The sequence below is a fragment of the Oncorhynchus tshawytscha genome, linkage group LG09 (genome assembly GCF_018296145.1).
Source record: "Oncorhynchus tshawytscha isolate Ot180627B linkage group LG09, Otsh_v2.0, whole genome shotgun sequence".
NCBI classification, from domain to species: Eukaryota; Metazoa; Chordata; class Actinopteri; order Salmoniformes; family Salmonidae; genus Oncorhynchus; species Oncorhynchus tshawytscha.
Window position 1 is genome coordinate 18,479,920 of NC_056437.1, and position 27,941 is coordinate 18,507,860.

At 42.8% G+C, this 27,941-nt stretch overlaps 1 protein-coding gene across 1 annotated transcript in view; it reads left to right on the plus strand.

Annotated features, from left to right (window-relative positions):
- tnksa (tankyrase, TRF1-interacting ankyrin-related ADP-ribose polymerase a) overlaps positions 1 to 27,941 on the plus strand; it is a 158,061-nt gene that overhangs the window by 88,369 nt on the left and 41,751 nt on the right. The window contains exon 5 of the mRNA XM_024431113.2: positions 2,315 to 2,390. Within this exon, the coding sequence (XP_024286881.2) occupies positions 2,315 to 2,390 (76 nt within the window). The remainder of the gene's footprint in view (positions 1 to 2,314; positions 2,391 to 27,941) is intronic.

Consider the following 27,941-nt stretch of genomic DNA (forward strand, 5'->3'; position numbering starts at 1 on the left):
ATGACTGGGCCTCCCGTCACCAACTACAGGAGTTAGTGGACATCCCTAATAAATAAACTCCCTGAGCATGCCAACATTATGACTGGGCCTCCCGTCACCAACTACAGGAGTTAGTGGACATCCCTAATAAATAAACTCCCTGAGCATGCCAACATTATGACTGGGCCTCCCATCTCCAACTACAGGAGTTAGTGGACATCCCTCATAAATAAACTCCCTGAGCATGCCAACATTATGACTGGGCCTCCCGTCACCAACTACAGGAGTTAAGTGGACATCCCTAATAAATAAACTCCCTGAGCATGCCAACATTATGACTGGGCCTCCCGTCACCAACTACAGGAGTAAGTGGACATCTCTAATAAATAAACTCCCTGAGCATGCCAACATTATGACTGGGCCTCCCGTCTCCAAGTACAGGAGTTAGTGGACATCCCTAATAAATAAACTCCCTGAGCATGCCAACATTATGACTGGGCCTCCCGTCACCAACTACAGGAGTTAAGTGGACATCCCTAATAAATAAACTCCCTGAGCATGCCAACATTATGACTGGGCCTCCCGTCACCAACTACAGGAGTTAGTAGACATCCCTCATAAATAAACTCCCTGAGCATGCCAACATTATGACTGGGCCTCCCGTCACCGTGCCTCCGCCACCAACTACAGGAGTTAGCAGACATCCCTAATAAATAAACTCCCTGAGCATGCCAACATTATGACTGGGCCTCCCGTCACCAACTACAGGAGTTAGTGGACATCCCTCATAAATAAACTCCCTGAGCATGCCAACATTATGACTGGGCCTCCTCCCTGCCCAACTACAGGAGTTAGCCATCGAGCATGCCAACATTATGGTCACCAACTACAGGAGTTAGTGGACATCCCTCATAAATAAACTCCCTGAGCATGCCAACATTATGACTGGGCCTCCCGTCACCAACTACAGGAGTTAGTGGACATCCCTCATAAATAAACTCCCTGAGCATGCCAACATTATGACTGGGCCTCCCGTCACCAACTACAGGAGTTAGCTGACATCCCTCATAAATAAACTCCCTGAGCATGCCAACATTATGACTGACCGTCCATATTCAGGACTGTCTTTTACCCCGGGCCCTGGCTCTTTCTGTGGATCTATGGAAATACCATGCAGTCACACTGACACCTGGGAGGGGATAGCCCTTGGCTTCAGGGACCCTGGCAGGAGATGCTGAAGCTCCATATGGCCCCTGACCACCATGAACCATCACGCTGCATCAGACCTCATTGCCGGCTGTTTAGTGTGTGTGTATTGTGTTCAGGGATGGAAGAATAGAATAACCTCCGCAGCAGGTAGAGTGGAGATGCCGGCTGTTTAGTGTGTGTGTATTGTGTTCAGGGATGGAAGAATAGAATAACACAGGAAGAACCTCCGCAGCAGGTAGAGTGGAGATGCCGGCTGTTTAGTGTGTGTGTATTGTGTTCAGGGATGGAAGAATAGAAGAACCTCCGCAGCAGGTAGAGTGGAGATGCTGACTGGGATATGCGGAGGCGTCTCTGCATAGCCTTTGGCAAAGAATATATCTCTTTTGGCATAAGGAAAGAATGTACACGGCATCTGTCACGAATATTACCGAAGGTGGCTCCCCTTCTTGTTCGGGTGGCGCTCGGCGGTCGTCGTCGCCGGTCTACTAGCTGCCACCGATCCTTTGTTCTGTGTTCGTTTGGTTTTGTCTAATTGGTTTCACCTGTTCATTGTTTGGTTGTTAGTGTGGGGTTATTTAAGTTCATTTAGCCCGCTTCTGTTTGTGCGGGCTTGTTCTTCTGTATTTGTGAGAGGTGTTCGTGTTTTGTTGGGTTTTCTCGCTGTCCTGGTATTTTACCTAAGGGTACTATATTGTTTTTATAGTTATGCCTGTTTGGGTATAACTATTTTGTTCCTTTGATTTTGGACATTAAAGCGTGGTTTTCCCGCATCCTTTGCTCTCTGCGCCTGACTCCACACCCATTCACTCATTGAGCGTTACAGCATCAGTGTTTTTCACCGTTGTCTGTTATCTAACAATCTTTCTTGACCAATGTAGTCAGAGTTACTGGCCTGGTTTAGACTGCAGACAAAATGCTTTTTAGGTCTCCGTTCTGTCCATTTTGAAACACTCCCTTGGGCAAAGCTTTCCACTTTCCTTGCCTATTCTTTTGTTATCCTTTTTTAGTTAAAGATACTGAAAAGGTATCTAAAGATACTACTACATTTCCCCTTCTCTTTCTCGCTCACTCGTTCGGATAGATCTATATCTTTTAGTTTTTCTCTCCATGTTTTGTTCCGCTGCAGGAGTGGAAATGAAGAGAAGCTCATGGCCCTGCTCACTCCGTTAAACGTCAACTGCCATGCAAGTGACGGCCGCAAGGTAAGAGTTCGCTCAGTCGGCACACACAACTGTTACTCAAGCAATCTCCGCTTAAACTGTGATATTCAAACCAATTTGTATAGTGGAATGGACCATTGCTCCAATACAATCAAGTATATTTGAAATAGTCATTGACCTATACTTGGCAATAAAAAATATATATTTTTAACCTTCATTTAACAAGACAAGACCATTAAAAACACATTCTTATTTATAATAATGGCTTAGCAAGAGGCAAAAGGCCTCCTGTGGGGACGGGGGATGGGATTAAGAATAAAATGCAGAACAAAACGCACATCACGACAAAAGAGACAACATGGTTGCAGCACAAAAAAGTGCAGACTGTCAGCTTTAATTTGAGGGTATTTTCATCCATATCAGGTGAACCGCTTAGAGGTGTTTTGTCCGTAGTACAATACTTTTGGAGCTCACTGTATGTACAGGGCATTCAGGAAGTATTCAGACCCCTTCCCTTTTTGCCACATTTTGTTACGTTACAGCCTTATTCTAAAATTCATTAAATGTTTTTTTCTCATCAATCTACACACAATACCCCACAATGACAAAGCAAAAACAGGTTTTTAGAAATATTTGCAAATGTATTTAAAATTAAAAACAGAAATACCTTATTTACATAAGTATTCAGACTGTTTGCTATGAGACTTGAAATTTAGATCAGGTGCATCCTGTTTCCATTGATCATCCTTGAGATGTTTCTACAACTTGATTAGAGTCCACCTGTGGTAATTTCAATTGATTGGACATGATTTGAAAAGGCACATACCTGTCTATATAAGGTCCCACAGTTGACAGTGCATGTCAGAGCAAAAACCAAGCCATGAGGTCCAGAGCTCTTCTGTGGAGATGGTAGAACCTTCCAGAAGAACAATCATCTCTGCAGCACTCCACCATTCAGGCCTTTATGGTAGAGGGGCCAGATGGAAGCCACTCCTCAGTAAAAATCACATGACAGCCTGCTTGGAGTTTGCCAAAAGCCACCTAAAGGACTCTCAGACTGTGAGAAACAAGATTATCTGATCTGATGAAACCATGATTGAACTCTGTCCTGAATGCCAAGCGTCACGTCTGGAGGAAAACTGGCACCAACGGGGAAGCATTGTGGTGGAAGCATCATGTTGTGGGGATGTTATTCAGTGGCAGGGACTGGGAGACTAGTCAGGATCGAGGGAAAGATGAACTGAGCAAAGTACAGAGATCCTTGATGAAAACCTGCTCCAGAGCTCTCAGGACCTTAGACTGGGGTTCACCTTCAAACAGGACAACGACCCTAAACACACAGCCAAGACAACGCAGGAGTGGCTTTGGGACAAGTCTCTAAATTTCCTTGAGTGGCCCAACCAGAGCCATCATCTCTGGAGAGACTTGAAAATAGCTGTGCACCGACGCTCCCCATCCAACCTGACAGAACTTTAGAGCATCTGCAGAGAAGTATGAGAGAAACTCCCCAAATACAGTTTTGCCAAGTTTGTAGAGCCATACACAAGAAGACTTGAGGCTGTAATCATTGCAAAAGGTGCTTCAACAAAGTACTGAGTAAAGGTTCTAAATAGTTATGTAAATGTGATATTTCAGTGTTTTATTTTTTAATACATTTCTAAAATTTCTAAACGGTTTTTGCTTTGTCATTATGGGGTATTGTGTGTAGATTGATGAGGGGAAAAAACCATTTAGTACGTTTTAGAATAAGAGTGTAACGTAGCAAAATGTGGATAAAGTGAAGGGGTCTGAATATTTTCCGAATGCACTGTATATATAATGGTGTGTATAGACTATGGACAGTATATGAATAGAAAAGGTGTGTACAGCAGTAGTTTTTTAAGATGAGCCTTGACTAGAATACATGACTAGATACTCATAATGGATACCTGGCTACAGCTCCATGCTGTGATGTCCAGCATATTCAAAACATCCCAGTTCTCCCAGAAAGTAAGCTTCCTGGGAATACTGTAGAATAATTTGTGTAGAGGGATTTATTTTGGGATCTGTGAGGGATTCCACAGTGAGATTCCAGTTCTTTGTATTCCCACATCACAGCAGTGTACTGTAGGTTGTAATTATGGCTATTGTGTGAGCAGTTAGCGTTCAATGACTCCTGATTCTCATTCACCCCTGGCTGTGTTGCCACTGTTGTGGCGTAGTACCTCTGCATCCTGTCCCTGTCTGCTTCAGAAGGAATGCAATGACATTTTGATTTTAATTGATTTCCGTGAGGGTGTGATGATAATGATAATCGAGACAATGATGCATATTAAAATTCAAATGAAGCTTTCACAAAGTTTGTCTCCCTCTCAAGTCCCTCTTCTTTATGGCCTCTTTTTCCTTTTAATTAAAGTGGCTCCGACTCTTCCTCCCTGGATAATTCTCTGCCTGACTGAGCGGTGCTGTTCCACTGGCGTGGCAGTGTTTATCGCTGGGCTGTGTTGGCCAGAGTCAGACCTCCGTGTTTATGAACAGAGGGAATGTCTTCTCTTTTACAGTCTCTCTGTGCTAATCAGATGCTGTGTGCCAATACAGCATGTGGATACAGAGATGCTGTTCTAATGCCGATGAGAGGGTTGCTCCTACTAGTTACATTGCTTTGTGTTGTTGAGTCCTCAGACTCTGTCTGTTCGGTTAGTCCTTTGTGCTGGACTGGGATTCCTTGGTCACCTAAGGCCACCGCTCTCTGTTTCCCTGCTACTATATAGCCCTTTAATTGACTGTCCAGTGATCACAGGTATTTTACCTAGGAGGGAGACCCAGGAGTTATAGAGGAGATTATGGGAAAGTGAAAGTTCAGCGTAATTCACGAGGCTCTTACATATTTCCAAGGGGACTTTTTTTTAGGTGTTTAGGCTACATCTACAGTCTGTCAGGTGTAGTCTAGTTATTCGTGGATTATAATTACCTGGATCTCAGTTCCAGCTTGGCCATAAAAAGGGTGAGGACACCTGACCTTAATGTTAATATAAAAAACATGGTTTGAGAGAAACATTGAGTGAGTGCGTGAGAGAGCCTGTGCGTGATCTCTGTGCAAGATGCAAATAAGTGGGGCTACTGATTACCATGGTAATGATATTCTGTTCTGAGGATTCTCCTTCCTCATATACCATTCCACTTATAATTTCTGTTGTCAAAGCTGATAAAGAAATGAACGATTCAACTGGAATGGAATTAAAGGCTCGCTTTGCGAGAGATGAGCAAACTTCAAAATATGCAAAGCTTGCTGAGGTTTTGGTTGTGTATTTTATTGAGGTATGTGCCATTCATGTTGTAGTTAAAGAAGTCAGTTTGTGACACAGGTGATTCCATAGAGATTCTACTGCTCGGGGCCAGTGAGTGTTACTTTAACGCCCCTGAAGAGACTTGGCCTATATCTACAGTCAGTTCATCCTCAATGCTCTCACCTGTCTAGTTTAATTCCATATCCAGCTAATCTCTCCCTCTATACTTTGCTAAATAAATCAAGTAAATAGTAAATCACACTTGGTCCTTGAACTCATTCTGTTCGCTTAATATATTTCCCAGGCTTTTCTCTCCATCTCTAAGATCTGCTTGTTTTTGTTTCCTTAGTGATCTGTCTGTACAGTGGCTTCAGAAAGTATTCACACCCCTTGACTTTCTCCAAATATTTTGCTACAGCCTAAATTTCAAATTGATCAAGTGTATATTGTGTGTCACAGGCCTATACACAATACCCCATAATGTCAGTCAGTGGAATTGTTTTTTTAGAAATGTTTACTAATTTATTAAAAATTAAAAGCTGAAATGTCTTGAGTCGGTAAGTATTCTACTCCCTTTTTTATGGCAAGTTCATGAGTAAAGATGTGCTTACAAGTATACTAATAAGTTGCATGGACTCACTCTGTGTGCAGTAATAGTGTTTAACGTGCTTTTTTAATGACTACCTCATCTCTGTAATGCCACATACAGATGAAGTCGGAAGTTTACATACACCTTAGCCAAATACATTTAAACTCAGTTTTTCACAATTCCTGACATTTAATTCCAGTAAAAGTTCCCTGTCTTAGGTCAGTTAGGATCACCACTTTATTTTAAGAATGTGAATTGTCAGAATAATAGTAGAGAATGATCTATTTCAGCTTTTATTGCTTTCATCACATTCCCAGTGGGTCAGAAGTTTACATACTCTCAATTTCTATTTGGTAGCATTGCCTTTAAATTGTTTAACTTGGGTGAATCATTTCGGGTAGCCTTCCACAAGCTTCCCACAATAAGTTGGGTGAATTTTGGCCCATTCCTCCTGACAGAGCTGGTGTAACTGAGTCAGGTTTGTAGGCCTCCTTGCTCGCACACACTTTTTCAGTTCTGCCCACAAATTTCTATAGGTTTGAGGTCAGGGCATTGTGATGGCCACTCCAATATCTTGACTTTGTTGTCCTTAAGCCATTTTGCCACAACTTTGGAAGAATACTCGGGGTCATTGTCCATTTGGAAGACCCATTTGCGACCAAGCTTTAACTTCCTGACTGATGTCTTGAGATGTTGCTTCAATATATCCACATAATTTTCTTACCTCATGATGCCATCTATTTTGTGAAGTGCACCAGTCCCTCCTGCAGCAAAGCACCCTCACAACATGATGCTGCCACCCCTGTACTTCACGGTTGGGATGCTGTTCTTCGGCCTGCACGCCTCTTCCTTTTTCCTCCGAACATAACGATGTTCATTATGACCAAACAGTCCTATTTTTGTTTCATCAGACCAGAGGACATTTCTCCAAAAAGTATGATCTTTGTTCCCATGTGCAGTTGCAAACCGTAGTCTGGCTTTTTTATGGCGGTTTTGGAGCAGTGGCTTCTTCCTTGCTGAGTGGCCTTTCAGGTTATGTTGATATAGGACTCGTTTTACTGTGGATATTGATACTTTTGTACCTGTTTCCTCAAGCATCTTCACAAGGTCCTTTGCTATTGTTCTGGGATTGATTTGCAATTTGTGCACCAAATTACATTAATCTCTAGGAGACAGAATGCGTCTCCTTCCTGAGCGGTATGATTGCTGCGTAGTCCCATTGTGTTTATACTTGCATACTATTGCTTGTACAGATGAACGTGGTACCTTCAGGCATTTGGAAACTGCTCCCAAGGATGAACCAGACTTGTGGAGGTCTACCATTTGTTTTCTGAGGTCTTGGCTGATTTCTTTTGATTTTCCCATGATGTCAAGCAAAGAGGCACTGAGTTTGAAGGTTGGCCTTGAAATACATCCACAGGTACACCTCCAATTGATTCTAATGATGTCAATTAGCCTATCAGAAGCTTCTAAAGCCATGACACAATTTTCTGGAATTTTCCAAGCTGTTTAAAGGCACAGTCAAGTTAGTGTATGTAAACTTCCTACCCACCGGAATTGTGATACAGTGAAATAATCTGTCTGTATACAATTGTTGGAAAAATTACTTGTGTCATGCACAATGTAGATGTCCTAACCGACTTGCCAAAACTATAGTTGGTTAACAAGAAATTTGTGGAGTGGTTGAAAAACAAGTTTTAATGACTCCAACCTAAGTGTATGTAAACTTCCGACTTCAACTGTATACAATTATCTGTAACGTTCCTCATTCCAGCAGTACATTTCAAACACAGATTCAACCACAAGGACCAGTGAGGTTTTCCAATGCTTCGCAAAGAAGGGCACCTATTATTGGTAGAAGGGCACCTATTATTGGGTAAAAAAAGAAGGCATTGAATACCCCTTTGAGCATGGGGAAGTTATTAATTACACTTTGGATTGTGTATCAATACACCCAGTCATTACCAATATACAGGCGTCCTTCCTAACTCAGTTGCTGGAGAAGGAAACCGCTCAGGGATTTCATCGAGGCCAATGGTGACTTTAAAACAGTTAGAGTTGAATGGATGTGATAGGAGAAAACTGAGGATGGATAAACATTGTAGTTACTCCACAATACTAACCTAATTGACAGAGTGAAATGAAGGAAGCCTGTACATAATAAAAATACTCCAAAACATGCAATAAGGCACTAAAGTAAAACTGCATAAAGTATTCAAGAATCTGAATATAAGCACAGGCAAACTCATAGAGGAAAACCTGGTTCAGTCTGCTTTCCAACAGACACTAGGATACAAATTCACTGTCTATTTGGCCAAATATACACTGGAGTTGCATACCCAGATTACATTGAATGTTCTTGAGGGCCTAGTTAGTTTTGACTTAAGTTGGCATTAAAATCTATGATTACTTGAAAATGGCTGTCTAGCAATGATCAACAACCAATTTGGCAGAGCTTGAAGAATTTTCTAAAGAATAATGAGCAAATATTGTACAATCCAGGTGTGGAAAGCTCTTAGAGACTTACTCAGAAAGACTCACAGCTGTAATGGCTTCCAAAGGTGACTATAACATGTCTTGAATCAGGGCTGGGAACAGTTCTGCATAATTACTGACATTTCTGTATTTAATTTTCAATATTTTGAAAAATATCTATAAGCATGTTTTGATTTGGCATTATGGGGTATTGTGTGTGTAGATGTGGGAGAAAAAAAAAACATATTTAATCAATTTGAATTAAGGCTGTAACACAGCAAAATGTGGAGTAAGTCAAGGGCCATGAATACTTTCTGAAGTCACTGTATGTTAATGATCCCTGCCTCCGCCTCTTCGTCAGTCCACCTGCCTCGCCTCCATACCCCAGGGAAATAATTGAAGAGAAGCTTGTCCTTGGCTGCTCAAGTCTTCCATTTTCCATTTGTCATAAAATTCTGTCTTACTAGTTCATTCTTTTGTTGATGTAACGCTATATAATGGAATACTTAAGCGCTTGCCGAGCGGCACCGTTTGTCATCGGATTCTGTGTTGCTCTGCCTGTCTCTTTTTTTATTACTTTTTTTGCTGAATTCACACCGCAAAAAAGCAGCAAGGGGTTGTGATCGTCCTCAGATTCCTTCATGGCCTGAAACACAGAGTTTCTCCGTAAAATCTTTTGTCACATTTTGTTTATATAATGAGTATTGCAGCAGCCCGGGACAGAAAAGGCTCTTGGCAATGATGGGTTGATCAGGGAAATAGGAAATTGAGAATTCTCTGTCCCTGACCATGTGTCATCTTGCAGCAGTTTTAGGCTATTTCCATGGCTACTATAAGCAGGAGAAGTGTAGCAGTTAGGGTATGGTTACCATAACCCTTACCTAACCATAATGCTTACCTAACCATAACCCTAACGCTTACATAACCATAACATAACACTTTCATAACCCTTACCTAACCATACCCTTACCTAACCATAACCCTTACCAAACCATAACCCTTACCTAACCATAACCCTTACCTTAACCGTTTAAAATGTCAACTTCAATGGGGTGACGACATCAGAGTTGCGATCCCGTTTTCCAATGTGTCATCTTTCAGCAGTGTTAGGCTATTTCCATGGCTACTTTTAAGGAGGAGCAGTATAGGTGAAAATAGAGTGTGGTAAAGTAATGAATCCACTCTGGACCTGTGATAACAGCCATGTATGACCCTCTGCCCATAGATAAGCTTTTAATCTAGGGTACTGCTGTGTCTGCAGCACTGGTTATAATGAGTTGTTAGAAAGTAGGTTCTGGTTCAAGACATGAACAATAGGCCTAGTTGTTTTTGTATCATCCTATTTGTAGCAGGATGAATTAGATTACTTTAGGTGCGTCAGAACGTCAGAATGTCTTCTTTCCAAAGCTGTCAATTATATGCATAGTCTTGCATCTTTTCGTGACAAAATATCTTGTTTAAAACGGGAACGTTTTTCATCCAAAAATTAAAATAGCGCCCCCTAAATCCAACTGGTTAACAAAAGGTCTGAATACGGGGGATCACGTGACCCTTGAACGAGATAGCCGCATGAACTAAGAACTCCGCTCAAGTAGTTTCCCATTCTTAATCTTACCTCCACTTCAAGTTTAAACTCCTTTAACTTTAGTCAAAAAGTAATGGCGGCTACAAAAGGCGACATTACTGGTAACATTTTTACCCGGACTCGAGCATTAGCGGCAGAAATAGCCTCCAAGAAGTAACTAGCTTCAGAAAAAGCGAGCGCCAACAAATGCTAACCTCGCACTCTGAGCTGAGATCCCAATGTACAGAACTCAACATCAAATTAGATGGCATTAACTCTCAGCTCAGTGCGATAGGGGGCAAGGTGACAACCCTTGAAAATGCTTTGCCTGACATCAACAACAAGATGTCCAGGCTCCCCGCGTTGATGGTTAAGGCAGAGAGGCAAATCCTATCCATGGAAAACTTACTGACAGGCGCCATGGAAACAATAGTATATGCTAAAAAGAAAATAGAGTATCTGGAAGAGAAAACAAGAGGACCTAGAAAACGGGGGGCGAAGGAATAATTGTGTTCTATTAAATCTGGGGGAAACATGCCACTGATCCGCTACCTGCAAGACAAACTTCACGAGTGGCTCCACCTGTCCACCGACAGGCCCATAGAACTCGAGAGAGCTCACCGAGCACTGAGGCCCCCACCAGCAGCCAGACAACCACGAGCCCAATCACCATACGTTTCCTGAGATTCACCGACAAGGAACGAGTCCTACAGGCGGCGAAAATCAACACCATTACAGTGGGAAATGCCAAACTCCCTTTACAACAGGACCTGTCAGCTGGAAGGATCCGAAAGCGGCGAGAGATTGACGAGGTGAAGAAATACTCCATTGACAGAGGCATCTTTAGGGGATTCAAATACCCAAACGAGCTCAGGATTCTTCACCAAGGAGCCCTGTGACACTTCAAAACTCCCAAAGAGGAAAAACGTTTTTTGAAAGACAATCCTGGTCACTGAGAAATAGACGAATGACTAAAAGCGATTACTGTTATTACTAAAGAAGGTAAGACAACATATATCTACCATCCAAAGACCCACCCGCCCCGCTAAATGTCATTATAGCCGTCTAATCTATATTTATGTTCCTTTAGCTGAGAGGGATAGGTATATATAGCCTAACCTAGGCCTAACGTTTCAGCCTACTTTTATTTCCCTTTTTTTGTATTACTATTATTTGTAGTTATCATTTTCACATAGGCCTCCACCATTTATAGGCTGTCGATTACTTTATTATTCTTTTTTTTTCACCTTTATTTAACCAGGTATGCTAGTTGAGAACAAGTTCTCATTTGCAACTGCGACCTGGCCAAGATAAAGCATAGCAGTGTGAACAGACAACACCGAGTTACACATGGAGTAAACAATTAACAAGTCAATAACACAATAGAAAAAAAGGGGGAGTCTATATACATTGTGTGCAAAAGGCATGAGGAGGTAGGCGAATAATTACAATTTTGGAGATTAACACTGGAGTGATAAATGATCAGATGGTCATGTACAGGTAGAGATATTGGTGTGCAAAAGAGCAGAGAAGTAAATAAATAAAAACAGTATGGGGATGAGGTAGGTGAAAATGGGTGGGCTATTTACCGATAGACTATGTACAGCTGCAGCGATCGGATAGCTGCTCAGATAGCAGATGTTTGAAGTTGGTGAGGGAGATGAAAGTCTCCAACTTCAGCGATTTTTGCAATTCGTTCCAGTCACAGGCAGCAGAGAACTGGAACGAAAGGCGGCCAAATGAGGTGTTGGCTTTAGGGATGATCAGTGAGATACACCTGCTGGAGCGCGTGCTACGGATGGGTGTTGCCATCGTGACACATTACGGCACATTTGCAGACCTAACGAGAAGCTCAATGTGTCAATTTTATGCCTATGGCCTTATCCTGTTGATATTACGTTTTAATAAAAACAAACAACTTATCCTATAGATCCCTCTTAAGGATTTGCCCCAACATTTCTGTTTTATTTGGTCCAAACGATTAGCCCTATGTCCCTTGTGGGAGGTATATGTAGACTGGGCTATTGATTTTATTTTCTCCCCTTTTTTAATGTGGTCTGGACGGGGGCTACGTTGTCATTTACTTAATGCGGAGCGGAGAGGATGAGGCATTTCTTTGGTGGGGAGGGGGAGACGTTGTGCGTTGCTAACTGTTCCTGTTTTTTTTTTTTTTCGAAACACAATTGAGACTGAGCGGGGGGGTAATAGATCCAACGGGATGTGTTGAGTTGTTTGGGAGTTCAGCTGGAGTGTTCAGAGATAATTTTATGTACACCATTTATTTTTATTTTATGTGATCACAGCTGTAACTATTATCACCTTTACCCAGAGATGACTTGCGCTAGAGTTTGATTACGTTGACTAGTACCTTAAATCTATTGACATGGAACTGCCAGGGTCTAGGTCATGCGATAAAATGGAAAAAGATTCTATGTGCTCTAAAAAAGGAAAAAATATTGCCCTATTACAAGAGAGACACCTCTGTGATGCTGAACATGCCAAACTCCTCTAAGCTTGGGTGTGACTGGTGTATTTCTTTCAAATCAAACAGTAGAGGTACAGCCATACTTATCCATAAGAATGTTCCATTCATAATTGACAAACATATCTGATCCGGAGGGGAGATTTATTCTGATAACTGGGTCACTGTATGGGCAACCAATTACTATCTTAAACATATTTGCCCCTAACACTGATTAATACTCCTGCTTTCATGTCAAAAATGATAACCCTGTTCAATGAGCATTGTGTTTCCTTTGGAGTGGTGGCCGGAGATTTTAATTGTACATTCAACCAAACCCTGGACAAATCATCTCAAGTCCCCACCACAAACCCTCGATCTGCAAAGATGTTGATCTCTCTTACTAAAGAGATGGGACTGATAGTTATCTGGAGAGAGACTAATAGCTCATCTAGGGACTATACATACTACTCTAATGGCCATAACACCTACTCCCGTATAGATTACATTTTTATCCCAAAGGTTTTCATAAATTCAGCCACATGTACAATCGGACCCATAGCACTTTCAGATCACGCCTTTGTCCACCTCCGCTATGACCTCTGCAAAAACATTCCGAGGTCAAAGAGCTGGAAATTCAACACCTCCATGTTATCAAACAAAGCTTTCCATACATTGGTAACTACATGGATAGCTAACAACACACGAGACAACAAAGATTCTCCTGTTTCTCCGGCCACAATGTGGGACGCTGCTAAAGCCACACTAAGAGGCCATCTAATTGCATATGTTTCCTCTCAGAAAAAAGCAATGGAAGCACACAGGCTAGATCTTGAGGGGGAGCTGGAAAGCTGTGAAAAAGTACATAAACAATCCCCAGACAGCACCTCCTGGAGTCAACTTAAAGCAGCCAAAGCCAAACTGAATTTGGACTATACTCGGGAGATAAAAAAATACGTTTTCTTTACTAAACAGAAATACCATGAGTATAGCAATAGGCCTAGTAGATTGCTTGCTTGCCAATTTAAAAAAAGAGCAGCCAGAGCGTACAATCATGGCTTTCCGAACAGCAGAGGACAGGGTCACATATGACCCAAAAAAGATCAATTTAACTTTTCATGATTTTTACTGCAAACTATATACCTCTGAGAGAAAACACACAGAGGCAGAACTCCACTACTTCCTAGAGGGAATCTCGCTACCTAAACTATCAGAGACCGACCAAGAAGATCTCAACTCCCCCACTCCTGAGGAGATCCTGGAGGCAATTACCTCCATGCCACCTAATAAGTCCCCAGGCCCAGATGGATTCCCCAGAGAGTTCTACAAAGCTTTTTGGCCCCAGCTCAGCCCTATCTTCATGCCAATGCTGGAGGATTTTTGCGAAAACGGCGTTCTCCCAGACTCAATGCACACAGCTCGCATTACAGTGTTGCTCAAAAAAGACAAGGACCCGCTATCCTGCTCCTCCTTCCGGGCCCATAAGCTTGTTGGATTTCGACTATAAAATAATTACCACATTGCTTGCTGAAAGACTAAACACTCTTCTTCCCAAAAGAATAAAAGGGAACCAAACTGGATTATTAGAGACAGGTGCTCTTCTGATAACATCTGCCGTCTTCTTGATATTATTGATCAAGTAAACGCACAGAAGACCCCTGTCCTGCTGACTTCACTGGAAGCTGAGAAGGTGTTTGACAGGATGGAGTGGAGCTTTCTGTTCTCAGTCTTAGAAAAGTTCAATGTGGGCCCAAACTTTATTAAATGGTTGAAGTCCCTGTACTCTCATCCAAATGCCATGGTGACTATTAACGGACGGAACTCTGACAAATTCCCGTTGGGACGGGTCACAAGACAAGGGTGCTCGCTGTCCCCCCTGCTCTACTTGTTGGGGGCGGAGCCTCTGGCAGAGCTGATAAGGAGCAATCCATGTATTATGAGTGTTTCTGCAGGTGACCTGCAGCACAAGATTTCGCTCTACGCGGATGATGTCTTGCTCTACGTATCCAACCCTGAGAAATGCCTCCCATTTTAGACACAATTGCTCAGTATGGCAAATTTTCTGGATGGGGCAATAAAAAACCTAGGATCAAGTACTCCACTCTATCGAAACCTGAATCTAAGGGTGGTCTTGCCCTTCCCTCCCTTCAATTGTACTACTGGTCTGCCCAAATCCGCAACATGCTAACATGGATCACAAACAGGCAAGAGTCCACATGGATTCAGATAGAAGCCCAATCCTGTGGTTCATTGCCCCTAAGCTCAATTATATTCATTAATACCTTTAGTGAAGTGGGCAACATAGCCAAAACCTTTGTGCTTTACAGCACCATACTAGCGTGGAGAGGGACTGTAAGAAATACCTGGGCACCTCCTCCCAAATATGTTCTCACTCGCCTATAGTAGGCAACCCAGACTTGGCAAATGCCCAGAGGGTTGCCAACTTTAATCTTTGGCATACTCTAGGAATCAGGACCTTTTCAGACCTATTTCATCAGAAAACCACTACACTGAAATCCTTTCAACAGCTCTGCAGTGAATTCAATGTGCCAAGATCCCATTTATTTTTATATCTTCAAATTAGACATGTCATTTCGTCATTTACTTCCAAGAGGAGGTTTAGAACTCAGCTGAATGAAGTTGAAACCCTTCTTGCTACAGCACAATCCATTAAAGGTAAAATCTCCTATATCTATAGGCCCCTTTCTGAGGAGGCGGCTCCTCCTTTACTCCTTTGAAAATAATCTGGGAAAAGGACCTTGGTCTGACTATCAGTGATGAGTTATGGGCGGAGGTTTGCGACAGGGTATACTGCTTCTCTACTAATGTAAAAATGAAAGAATCTAATTACACATTTCTGTACAAATTTTATTACACTCCAATGAGACTCCATAGAATGAAAACAGAAATTTCTCCGAACTGTAAAAGATGTACCTCTGAAAGTGGAACCTATTTGCATGTATTTCGGAGCTGTAGAGAGATTTCCAGATTTTGGCAATCTATACATACTGCTGCACAGAAAATACTAGATGTACAGTTTGATATGACCCCATGTATCTATCTTCTTAATGGACTTTGTTCTTGATCCTGACAGAGAATATTTGTTTAGAACTATTACATACTTTGCTAAGAAATGTATTATTCTATTGTGGGCCTCTAATACTTCTCCAACATTAAAATGTGGATTTGACCAGATTGTTGACTTTCTCCCTCTTGATAAGGTCACTTATGACCTCCACAAGAGACAGCCCAAGTTTGATAGACTCTGGTCCCCACTACTCAACTATATTTCAAATTGGACAGAGTGAATGGGGAGATTAGGGAAATGAGCAGATGCATTTTGTGTAAGGTGCTGTAAAATGTAAAAACTAATTATTTGCTCGTCATCTCAGCTAAGGCTGGAATTTTTCATTATGTTTATTATATTTTTATTGTTATTTTATTTGTATTTCTTTTTTTAAGTCTGTCACATCTGTGAATGTGGAATGTGTTTTGTTGGTTGATTGAAAAACAAGAACTTAATAATAACTTTAAATTGAAAAAAGGTCTTATGTCTTAATACTTATGTAAATAAGGTATTTCTATTTTCTGCAAATTTGCAAACATTTCTAAAAACTTGTTTTCGCTTTATCATGGGATATTGTGTGTAGATTGGTGAGGAACATTTTTTGTTTAATCCATTTTAGAATAAGGCTGTAACGTAACAATGTGGAACACTGGCTTCTTAATTTACCTCAACAACCTGCTTCCAACCAGTCCCTTCAAGGCCCCTGGGAAAAGTGGGATGCGCTGAGGCTGAATGAACCGGTCCCGTCTCCAACCTCACCTTCTTTTCTGTGTCATCATGACCATCGTGGCTTTTCATAACCGTCATGACCATCAGGGCTTTTCATAAACGTCATGACCATCAGGGCTTTTCATAACCGTCATGACCATCGGCTTTTCATAAACGTGACCATCGTCAGGGACCATCAGGGCTTTTCATAAACGCGACCATCAGGGCTTTTCATAACCGACCATCAGGGCTTTTCATAACCGGCTCAGGGCTTTTCATAACCGTCATGACCATCGTGGCTTTTCATAACCGTCATGACCATCAGGGCTTTTCATAACCGTCATGACCATCAGGGCTTTTCATAACCGTCATGACCAAGGCTTTTCATAACTGTCATGAACATCAGGGCTTGTAATATTTTTTACTTTTTTATTTAAAAAACATTATTTAACCATTATTTAACTAGGCAAGTCAGTTAAGAACAAATTCTTATTTACAATGACTGCCAAACCCGGACGACGCTGGGCCACTTGTGAGTCCCATAGGGCGGCGCACAATCACGGCCGGATGTGATACAGCCTGGATTCGAACCAGGGACTCTAGTGACGCCACTTGACCGATGCCCCACTCGGGAGCCCATAACCATCAGAGACCTCATTTATAAACCATCTGTACCTACAAAATAGACCCCAAAACATGCGTGCGTCATTCTTCACGCAAAAGTTGATGTGAAAATGACGTGAAAATGTGCTCAACTTCTCACAAACTTTAGACCATACGTACACAGTTTCTAGTAGGTGAAATATTGCATTGCAAGAAGGCAAGTAGATTAGTATTTTGGGCAAATGGGGTATATGAGGGACACATTTATTCATAACAATAAACAGGTTAATAACAAGATGCAATTATTTGCCGTTAGTGAGAAACTAAATAGATTTTTTCTCTCGTCTTTGCATTTAAAAAAAAATTGAAATAGGCTTCTATTTCCTAGGATATTATTTAGTTAATTTTCATGATCTCTGCATAATACATTCCTCACCTTTTTCTGTAATGGTTTCGTACTCCTGAGGTAGCAAAGGCCCACAACAAGTATACCATTAGTCCCCGCTCTCATTTAATTGGACCCATTTCACAGTCGTAAATAGATAAGCTATTTCAAGTATTTTGCTCTCTACCTTCCGATCTGGAGCGCAGTTTATTACCGGGGGAACAGACGGTTGGAGGTGACTTCTGTAGCTTACGTCTGAATACTGCATTTTCAATTTTTGGGGGTAGACTATTGCATTTATACAGAATCCATCTGTTCTATAACCATTGCAGAATAAATTATTCACCTTTTCTGGCCGTGATTGGTTCATATTCCCTAAGTAGCCTACAACACATTACCATATGCATCACCTCATTTAATTGGGCTTATTAGATAGGCTATTTCAAGTATTTTGTTCTATGAATAAGATAGGGAACGTGGTTTATAACATACAGTAGAATTTAACAGGTGAACCGACTTTTGATCTTTTGCCTTGAAGTGTGTATGGCTACCACGGTAACTAGACAATATTTTAGAATTCGGGCAGTGCAGCGTATAGGTTTGAGGAAAAGTGAATGCAAAACATTAGGCCCTTTTTTAAATTCCAACTATCAGTTTACAGGTCCACATCAATTTGAAAATGTTGTTCTTTTCATAATCTTTTTGTGTCAGATAGCATAGGCCTACAACAAGTGTCACTGCAAAAGTGACATTTTACAAAGACATTTAATCAAGTCTGCTGTTTCCTTTAGAACTGCCTTGGCCTAGCTTCAGGATGGGGTTGATTTGTAACAGGGAACATGCATATATATATGTATGGCGTGTGCCAAGTAAAAAAATATAAATATATATTTTTGTACGTGCGGCCTTTTCAGAAATGGCGCACGTGGATATTTAGTGTGTAATTTATGCAACGGTTAGAAATGATGCCCCGGGGCTTGTCATAACCATCACACCCTCTGCATTCTGGGGCTGCCTTGGAAGTGACATCCTCCTCCGCATATTGTACCGCAGGGGGAATGATAGAGAGAGCGTCTAGAAGAAATGCTTTGGTTAAGTGGGCTTTAGAATTTAGATGGATGGATGAATCACTGAATGAGGATCTCTGCATGTCTCTGCGTGACACCAGCTGGACTACGCAGGCACACAGGCTCTTGTTACTGATTCAGTCAGTTAATCAACTGGTTTACGCTGTCCTATAAAATATGTTTGTCAGATTGTCATTTCTCTGATGGCACTTATGCTTCATACGTTACCCTAGCGGGGCATGCAGCCTGGCGGGGGATGCAGCCTAGCGGGGGATGCAGCCTAGCGGGGCATGCAGCCTAGCGGGGCATGCAGCCTAGCGGGGCATGCAGCCTAGCGGGGGATGCAGCCTGGCGGGGGATGCAGCCTAGCGGGGGATGCAGCCTGGCGGGGGATGCAGCCTAGCGGGGGATGCAGCCTGGCGGGGGATGCAGCCTAGCGGGGGATGCAGCCTAGCGGGGGATGCAGCCTAGCGGGGGGTGCAGCCTGGCGGGGGATGCAGCCTGGCGGGGGATGCAGCCTAGGGGGGATTTAGCCTGGCGGGGGATGCAGCCTGGCGGGGGATGCAGCCTGGCGGGGCATGCAGCCTGGCGGGGCATGCAGCCTGGCGGGGATGCAGCCTAGCGGGGCATGCAGCCTGGCGGGGCATGCAGCGGGGCATGCAGCCTAGCGGGGGATGCAGCCTGGCGGGGCATGCAGCCTGGCGGGGGATGCAGCCTGGCGGGGGATGCAGCCTGGCGGGGGATGCAGCCTGGGGGGCATGCAGCCTGGCGGGGGATGCAGCCTGGCGGGGGATGCAGCCTGCGGGGGATGCAGCCTGGCGGGGGATGCAGCCTGGCGGGGGATGCAGCCTGGCGGGGGATGCAGCCTGGCGGGGCATGCAGCCTGGCGGGGCATGCAGCCTAGCGGGGGATGCAGCCTGGCGGGGGCATGCAGCCTAGCGGGGCATGCAGCCTAGCGGGGCATGCATCCTAGCAGCCTAGCGGGGGATGCAGCCTGGCGGGGCATGCAGCCTGGCGGGGCATGCAGCCTGGCGGGTCATGCAGACTGGCGGGTCCTGCAGCCTAGCGGTGGATGCAGCCTGGCGGGGGATGCAGCCTAGCGGGGCATGCAGCCTAGCGGGGGATGCAGGGGGGGATGCAGCCTAGCGGGGGATGCAGCCTAGCGGGTCCTGCAGCCTAGCGGGGGATGCAGCCTAGCGGGTCCTGCAGCCTAGCGGGGGATGCAGCCTAGCGGGGCATGCAGCCTGGCGGGGGATGCAGCCTAGCGGGGCATGCAGCCTAGCGGGGGATTGGAATGTCACCAGTTTTACCGTGTAGATTGGAATGTCACCAGTTTTACTGTGTAGATTGGAATGTCACCAGTTTTACTGTGTAGATTGGAATGTCACCAGTTTTACTGTGTAGATTGGAATGTCACCAGTTTTACCATGTAGATTGGAATGTCACCAGTTTTACTGTGTAGATTGGAATGTCACCAGTTTTACCGTGTAGATTGGAATGTCACCAGTTTTACCGTGTAGATTGGAATGTCACCAGTTTTACTGTGTAGATTGGAATGTCACCAGTTTTACCGTGTAGATTGGAATGTCACCAGTTTTACTGTGTAGATTGGAATGTCACCAGTTTTACCATGTAGATTGGAATGTCACCAGTTTTACTGTGTAGATTGGAATGTCACCAGTTTTACTGTGTAGATTGGAATGTCACCAGTTTTACCGTGTAGATTGGAATGTCACCAGTTTTACCGTGTAGATTGGAATGTCACCAGTTTTACCATGTAGATTGGAATGTCACCAGTTTTACCGTGTAGATTGGAATGTCACCAGTTTTACCATGTAGATTGGAATGTCACCAGTTTTACCATGTAGATTGGAATGTCACCAGTTTTACCGTGTAGATTGGAATGTCACCAGTTTTACCGTGTAGATTGGAATGTCACCAGTTTTACCGTGTAGATTGGAATGTCACCAGTTTTACCGTGTAGATTGGAATGTCACCAGTTTTACTGTGTAGATTGGAATGTCACCAGTTTTACTGTCATATTTCACAACCACCATCAATACCTGTGGAGGGAGTAAGAATACAAAACCACCAGCCGAGGATCAATACTTCTGCCCGTAATTCACATCAAAGCTGAAAGGTGTGTGTGGACACGTTTTACAATACTTGTGAGTACCAGAAGACCTCACAAGAATAGTAAACCAACTACAATTCAGAGAAGTGAGGACATTTTGACAGTACTGACTTGTAAAAAGGCTTTTTTAGGCAGGTTCCTTCTCGACAAAGGATCAATACTGCTGCCCGTGATTCACATCAAAGCTGAAAGGAGAGTGTGTGTGTGTGGACACATTTTACTATACTTGTGTGTACCAAAAAGCCTCACTAGAATTGTAAACCAGAGGAGTAAGGACATTTTACCAGTCCTCACTTGTAAAAAGGCCTATTTTAGGGTTAGAATTAGGGTTAGGGGAAAATAGGATTTTGAATGGGAATCAATTGTTGGTCCCCAAAAAGTCCTCAAGTATACTAAAACATAGGTGTGCAAATCTTCAAAAGCAGTCTCCCTCATTACGCTATCCTGCCTGCTTTACCAGGATTTAATTTGGAAGTTTGGATTAAGAGAGAGCGTGTGTGTACGAGAGAGATGCTGAGTGCATGTATGTGTGTGAGGCAAGAGGCTGAGAGTGTGTGTTTGATTAGGAGCGATGGGTGCATGGTGTCGGGTGGGTCAGGATGATGGAGAGGCCAGGAGTGCAGGACGTTATTAACGCGGAACAGCTCAACGTGGCAGCTCGCTGGGGAGCATTAATAACACGGCTCTGCACGGCAGCTCGCTGGGGAGCATTAATAACACAGCTCTGCACGGCAGCTCGATGGGGAGCATTAATAACACGGCTCTGCACGGTAGCTCACTGGGGAGCATTAATAACACGGCTCTGCATGGCAGCTCGATGGGGAGCATTAATAACACGGCTCTGCACGGCAGCTCACTGGGGAGCATTAATAACACGGCTCTGCACGGCAGCTCGATGGGGAGCATTAATAACACGGCTCTGTACGGCAGCTCGATGGGGAGCATTAATAACACGGCTCTGTACGGCAGCTCACTGGGGAGCATTAATAACACGGCTCTGTACGGCAGCTCGATGGGGAGCATTAATAACACGGCTCTGCACGGCAGCTCGATGGGGAGCATTAATAACACGGCAAAGCTCGACGCGGCAGCTCGCTGGACAGCATTATCAAGATTCAAAAAGATTCAGATTCATCAAGATTCAGAAAAAATATCACTTATGGAGTTTTCACCACACCGCAGTGAATCAAACCTCAAATGTTTCACTGAGCCACAAATGTTTCCCCTTTTTATTTATTCCTCGTTCGTACGTTCTGAAAGAAAGAAGGAATGTGATAGAGTGCTAATGTAGTGGTATGTGTACTGCATGTCCTCCCTGAGACGGGGTCGTTAATATGGAGTTTTTTGACTCATTTGAACCATCTGCGAAAGTAGTCAGGCAAGCAAATGGAGGGTTGTTTTTGTTGTGGTTCATAGATAGTTGGTATCACCACTACTGATAAATAAAGTCCATCTTATTTTACTGAGCTGATTTTTCCAGCCATATAGTTTCCAATTAGTACACTCTGTACCAGGGGGAGACTATGCACTTCTCAGTTCTCTCTGTGTACTTTGTACAGACTGCCTGTTAGCATCCGACTCACTGAACATACATTTTCCTATTAACATTTTATCACAATAATTACCACTTCCACTCTGCTATCACATCAGCGCAGGTAGGCTCTGATTTTTCTGTTGTGGTAATATTTACTTGACATATGGCGTAAACATAAAGATTATATATAGCTGGTGTGAGTGTTAGAATTGGACTGGGAATAGTCTGCGGCCAAAGCTGAAAGTGTTATTTTCAACCCAATACACACTAGCAACTTGTTTTCTACTTGGGGATTCTGAAATTCTTTTGACATTTGTGTGGTTCAAATCAGGCACTGATGTCATCGAGCCTCCTCAAGATTCTAAAGAGCAGCTGCTCCGCAGGCGGATGTGATTTCTAGAGCTTCATTTCTGAAATGCTCTCAATCCATGTTTTGATCATATGATTTTGTAGCGAATTTAGACTGCCTGCTCAGCTCTCTCCGACTACTTCCTGGCCGTGTCTTCTGAGTCCAGCAGTAATGGGAATGGAAGGTGGCAGAGAAGTAGCGTCTGGCACAGCTAATTACAACATCAAAGACCTAAGGATTAGGGAGTCGCTGTGTAGCCGTCATCAAAGACCCTTGTTTAAATGTTGATCATATTTCCAGATCAAAAGCTGTCTTGGTGTGGGAAGACTACCTTCGCCCATGGTTAGAATGTCTCTGTCGGTTTACAATGGGAAAACTGACAGTTTTAATGTGGTTATATTATGTTGATGTTTTCTGAATATAAATGTATCACAATTCCAGTGGGTCAAAAGTTTACATACATACACTAAGTTGACTGCCTTTAAACAGCTTGGAAAATTCCAGAAAATGATGTCATGGCTTTAGAAGCTTCTGATAGGTGAATTGACATCATTTGAGTCAATTGGAGGTGTACCTGTGGATGTATTTCAAGGCCTACCTTCAAACTCAGTGCCTCTTTGCTTGACATCATGGGAAAATCAAAATAAATCAGCCAAGACCTCAGAAAACAAATTGTAGACCTCCACAAGTCTGGTTCATCCTTGGGAGCAATTTCCAAACGCCTGAAGGTACCACGTTCATCTGTACAAACAATAGTACGCAAGAATAAACACCATGGGACCACATAGCCGTCATACCGCTCAGGAAGTAGGCGCATTCTGTCTTCTCGAGATGAACGTACTTTGGTGTGAAAAGTGCAAATCAATCCCAGAACAGCAGCAAAGGACCTTGTGAAGATGCTGGAGGAAACCGGTACAAAAGTATCTATATCCACAGTAAAACGAGTCCTATATCGACATAACCTGAAAGGCCGCTCAGCAAGGAAGAAGCCACTGCTCCAAAACCGCCATAAAAATGCCAGACTATGGTGATACAGTGAATTTTAAGTGAAATAATCTGTCTGTAAACAATTATTGGAAAAATTACTTGTCATGCACAATGTAGATGTCCTAACCGAATGACTCCAACCTAAGTGTATGTAAACTTCCGACTTCAACTGTGTGTGTGTGTGTGTATGTATATATATATATATATATATATATATATATATATATATATATATATATATATATATATGGAGGCCCATTATCAGCAACCATCACTCATGTGTTTGCTAATCCAAGTTTATCATTTTAAAAGGCACTTTAATGTGCTTGTCCTCTTGCTCAGTTGTACTCCGGGGGCTCCCACTCCTCTTTCTATTCCAGTTAGAGCCAGTTTGCGCTGTTCTGTGAAGGGAGTAGTACACAGCGTTGTACGAGATCTTCGGTTTCTTGGCAATTTCTTGCATGAAATAGTCTTAATTTCTCAGAATTAGAATAGACTGACGAGTTTCAGAAGAAAGGTCTTTGTTTCTGGCCATTTTGAGCCTGTAATCGAACCCACAAATGCTGATTCTCCAGATACTCAACTCATCTAAAGGCCAATTTATTGCTTCTTTAATCAAAACAACAGTTTTCAGCTGTGCTAACATAATTGCAAAAGGGTATTCTAATGATCAATTAGCCTTTCAAAATTATAAACTTGGATTAGCTATCACAACGTGCCATTGGAACACAGGAGTGATGGTTTTATTTATTTTATTTTATTTTACCTTTATTTAACCAGGTAGGCAAGTTGAGAACAAGCTCTCATTTACAATTGCGACCTGGCCAAGATAAAGCAAAGCAGTTCGATAGATACAACGACACAGAGTTACACATGGAGTAAAACAAACATACAGTCAATAATACAGTATAAACAAGTCTATATACAATGTGAGCAAATGAGGTGAGAAGAGAGGTAAAGGCAAAAAAAGGCCATGGTGGCAAAGTAAATACAATATAGCAAGTAAAACACTGGAATGGTAGTTTTGCAATGGAAGAATGTGCAAAGTAGAAATAAAAATAATGGGGTGCAAAGGAGCAAAATAAATAAATTAAAATTAAATACAGTTGGGAAAGAGGTAGTTGTTTGGGCTAAATTATAGGTGGGCTATGTACAGGTGCAGTAATCTGTGAGCTGCTCTGACAGTTGGTGCTTAAAGCTAGTGAGGGAGATAAGTGTTTCCAGTTTCAGAGATTTTTGTAGTTCGTTCCAGTCATTGGCAGCAGAGAACTGGAAGGGGAGGCGGCCAAAGAAAGAATTGGTTTTGGGGGTGACTATAGATATAGAGATATACCTGCTGGAGCGTGTGCTACAGGTGGGAGATGCTATGGTGACCAGCGAGCTGAGATAAGGGGGGACTTTACCTAGCAGGGTCTTGTAGATGACATGGAGCCAGTGGGTTTGGCGACGAATATGAAGCGAGGGCCAGCCAACGAGAGCGTACAGGTCGCAATGGTGGGTAGTATAAGGGTCTTTAGTGACAAAACGGATTGCACTGTGATAGACTGCATCCAATTTGTTGAGTAGGGTATTGGAGGCTATTTTGTAAATGACATCGCCAAAGTCGAGGATTGGTAGGATGGTCAGTTTTACAAGGGTATGTTTGGCAGCATGAGTGAAGGATGCTTTGTTGCGAAATAGGAAGCCAATTCTAGATTGGTTGCTGATCATGGGCCTCTACGCCAATGTAGATATTGTATTAAAAATCTGCCTTTTCTAAGGGCACCCTAAACTTTTGAACGGTAGTGTATATATAGGCCTAGGTACCAAGGTGGATTCGTTGTGGCAACTGAAAACAGACAACAATCAAGACAATGAACTATAATGGTTGAGAAACACAGCAGCACAGTAAAGGTGTATGTAGCCTTTACTATGTAGAAGGCAGAAGAACACAGTCCATAGCAAGTATATAAAGGACGATACAAAACATTAGGAACACCTTTCTAATGGTGCTTCATTTGGGACTCAAAGTACAATCTGTTCGGGAACAGAGATACTAACGTGTTTTCGCAACGAAACATATTTCATTAAACTGTTAACAGCCCCTATGCGCGCTGGAGAAAGGAATGAAACGGAGCAAGAAGGAGATGGAAGCACATGGTTGTTAGATATTGTGTATAGCTAAATGTTGTGTCATCCAATTCATTATGAAAATATAATCAATTCCCTTTTACTAGGCTATTTAAAATCGCCCTGCATGATCGATGAACCAACTGCATGGCCTAGGGCTTTACGTTCTCTCCCAGTATCGTGGACAGATAGCATAAGATAACCAGTCCATCCAGTATGCATAATAATACAGTCCACACTCAATGGCAGTGACTCCAATTTGTTTCATTTTGGAGTATAGTCTAGACCAATTATGTACCAAAAATATCTTTAATCAGTTTAGTTTTTTTGCCATGCGTAATATGCAGTAGGTTATTTATGGTATAATGGCACAATCCTCATTTTAAATCAGGTTATTTTTGGGGCTTTATCTCATAAGCCTATGCATATGGGTGTTTTGAATAAATCATCACCTTAGAAAGCTGTCCATTTCGTTTGAAACATAATCCACAATGACAAACCTGCTGTTGAACTTCTTTCTTCAAACTGAGCATCACGTTGAGTTTTAAAAGCATGATACTGTTTTGTTTGATGGGATTTTCAATTGCATTTGGCATCAATGCCAGTGGTAGAGGCACACTAGAACCCTGACTACCAGGCCATTAGGACCTGATGGTTGTTAGCAAGTTGGGTACTACCAAAGCACATCCAACTGTTCCGTGGAATTTTACTGCAGTCATGACTCTTGACCGCCGGTGTGGCGGTAATACGGTCACCACAACAGCCCTAGTCAAAGCTTTCACCTGGAATCACCTGGTCAGGCTATCACGGACAGAGCAGGTGTTCCTAATGGTTTGTATACTCGTTGTGTATTGTGTGAGTCTTCTCTATGTATAGGGGTAGGTAGTGTTGTGTTCTGCCTCATTACCACAGTGTCCTGTGTATATGCAGTAGAAGCACCACCTCCCATAGGCCTAGAGTCACTGTAGTAATGCCCCTTTAAGGATGTTTACATACCTTGCACTGCTCATCCCAGATGTATATACTGTATTTTATACCATATATTGAATCCTATCTATGCCGGTCGGTCATGTCCCATCCATATATTTATATGTACATATTCTTTTTCCATCCCTTTACTTAGATTTGTGTATTAGGTAGTTTTGTGGAATTGTTAGATTACTTGTTAGATATTACCACACTGTCAGAACGAGAAGCACAAGCATTTCACTACTCTCGCAATAACATCTGCTATCCATGTGTATGTGACCAATACAATTTAATTTGTTTTAGAGTGAGGGCCTGGGCCGTATATCTCCCCCAGCAGTCAGCCGTCGGCAGAGGAGAGGCCTAATGTCCTATTGATCCAGCCCGCCTGCTGCCAGGCAGGGGAAGAGTGGGTTCTCCTCCGATTTGTTTGGCCAACGTTTGTGTTCACTCTCTTTCTCTCTGTTTGACCAACGTTTGTGTTCACTCTCTTTCTCTCTGTTTGACCAATGTTTGTGTTCACACTCTCTTTCTCTCTGTTTGACCAATGTTTGTGTTCACTCTCTCTTTCTCTCTGTTTGACCAACGTTTGTGTTCACTCTCTCTTTCTCTCTGTTTGACCAATGTTTGTGTTCACTCTCTTTCTCTCTGTTTGACCAATGTTTGTGTTCACTCTCTCTTTCTCTCTGTTTGACCAACGTTTGTGTTCACTCTCTCTTTCTCTCTGTTTGACCAATGTTTGTGTTCACACTCTCTTTCTCTCTGTTTGACCAATGTTTGTGTTCACTCTCTCTTTCTCTCTGTTTGACCAACGTTTGTGTTCACTCTCTTTCTCTCTGTTTGACCAACGTTTGTGTTCACTCTCTTTCTCTCTGTTTGACCAGCGTTTGTGTTCACTCTCTCTTTCTCTCTGTTTGACCAATGTTTGTGTTCACTCTCTTTCTCTCTGTTTGACCAACGTTTGTGTTCACTCTCTTTCTCTCTGTTTGACCAACGTTTGTGTTCACTCTCTTTCTCTGTTTGACCAACGTTTGTTTTCGCTCTCTCTTTCTCTCTGTTTGACCAACGTTTGTTTTCGCTCTCTCTTTCTCTCTGTTTGACCAACGTTTGTGTTCGCTCTCTCTTTCTCTCTGTTTGACCAACGTTTGTGTTCACTCTCTTTCTCTCTGTTTGACCAACGTTTGTGTTCACTCTCTTTCTCTCAGTTTGACCAACGTTTGTGTTCACTCTCTTTCTCTGTTTGACCAACGTTTGTGTTCACTCTCTCTTTCTCTCTGTTTGACCAACGTTTGTGTTCACTCTCTCTTTCTCTCTGTTTGACCAACGTTT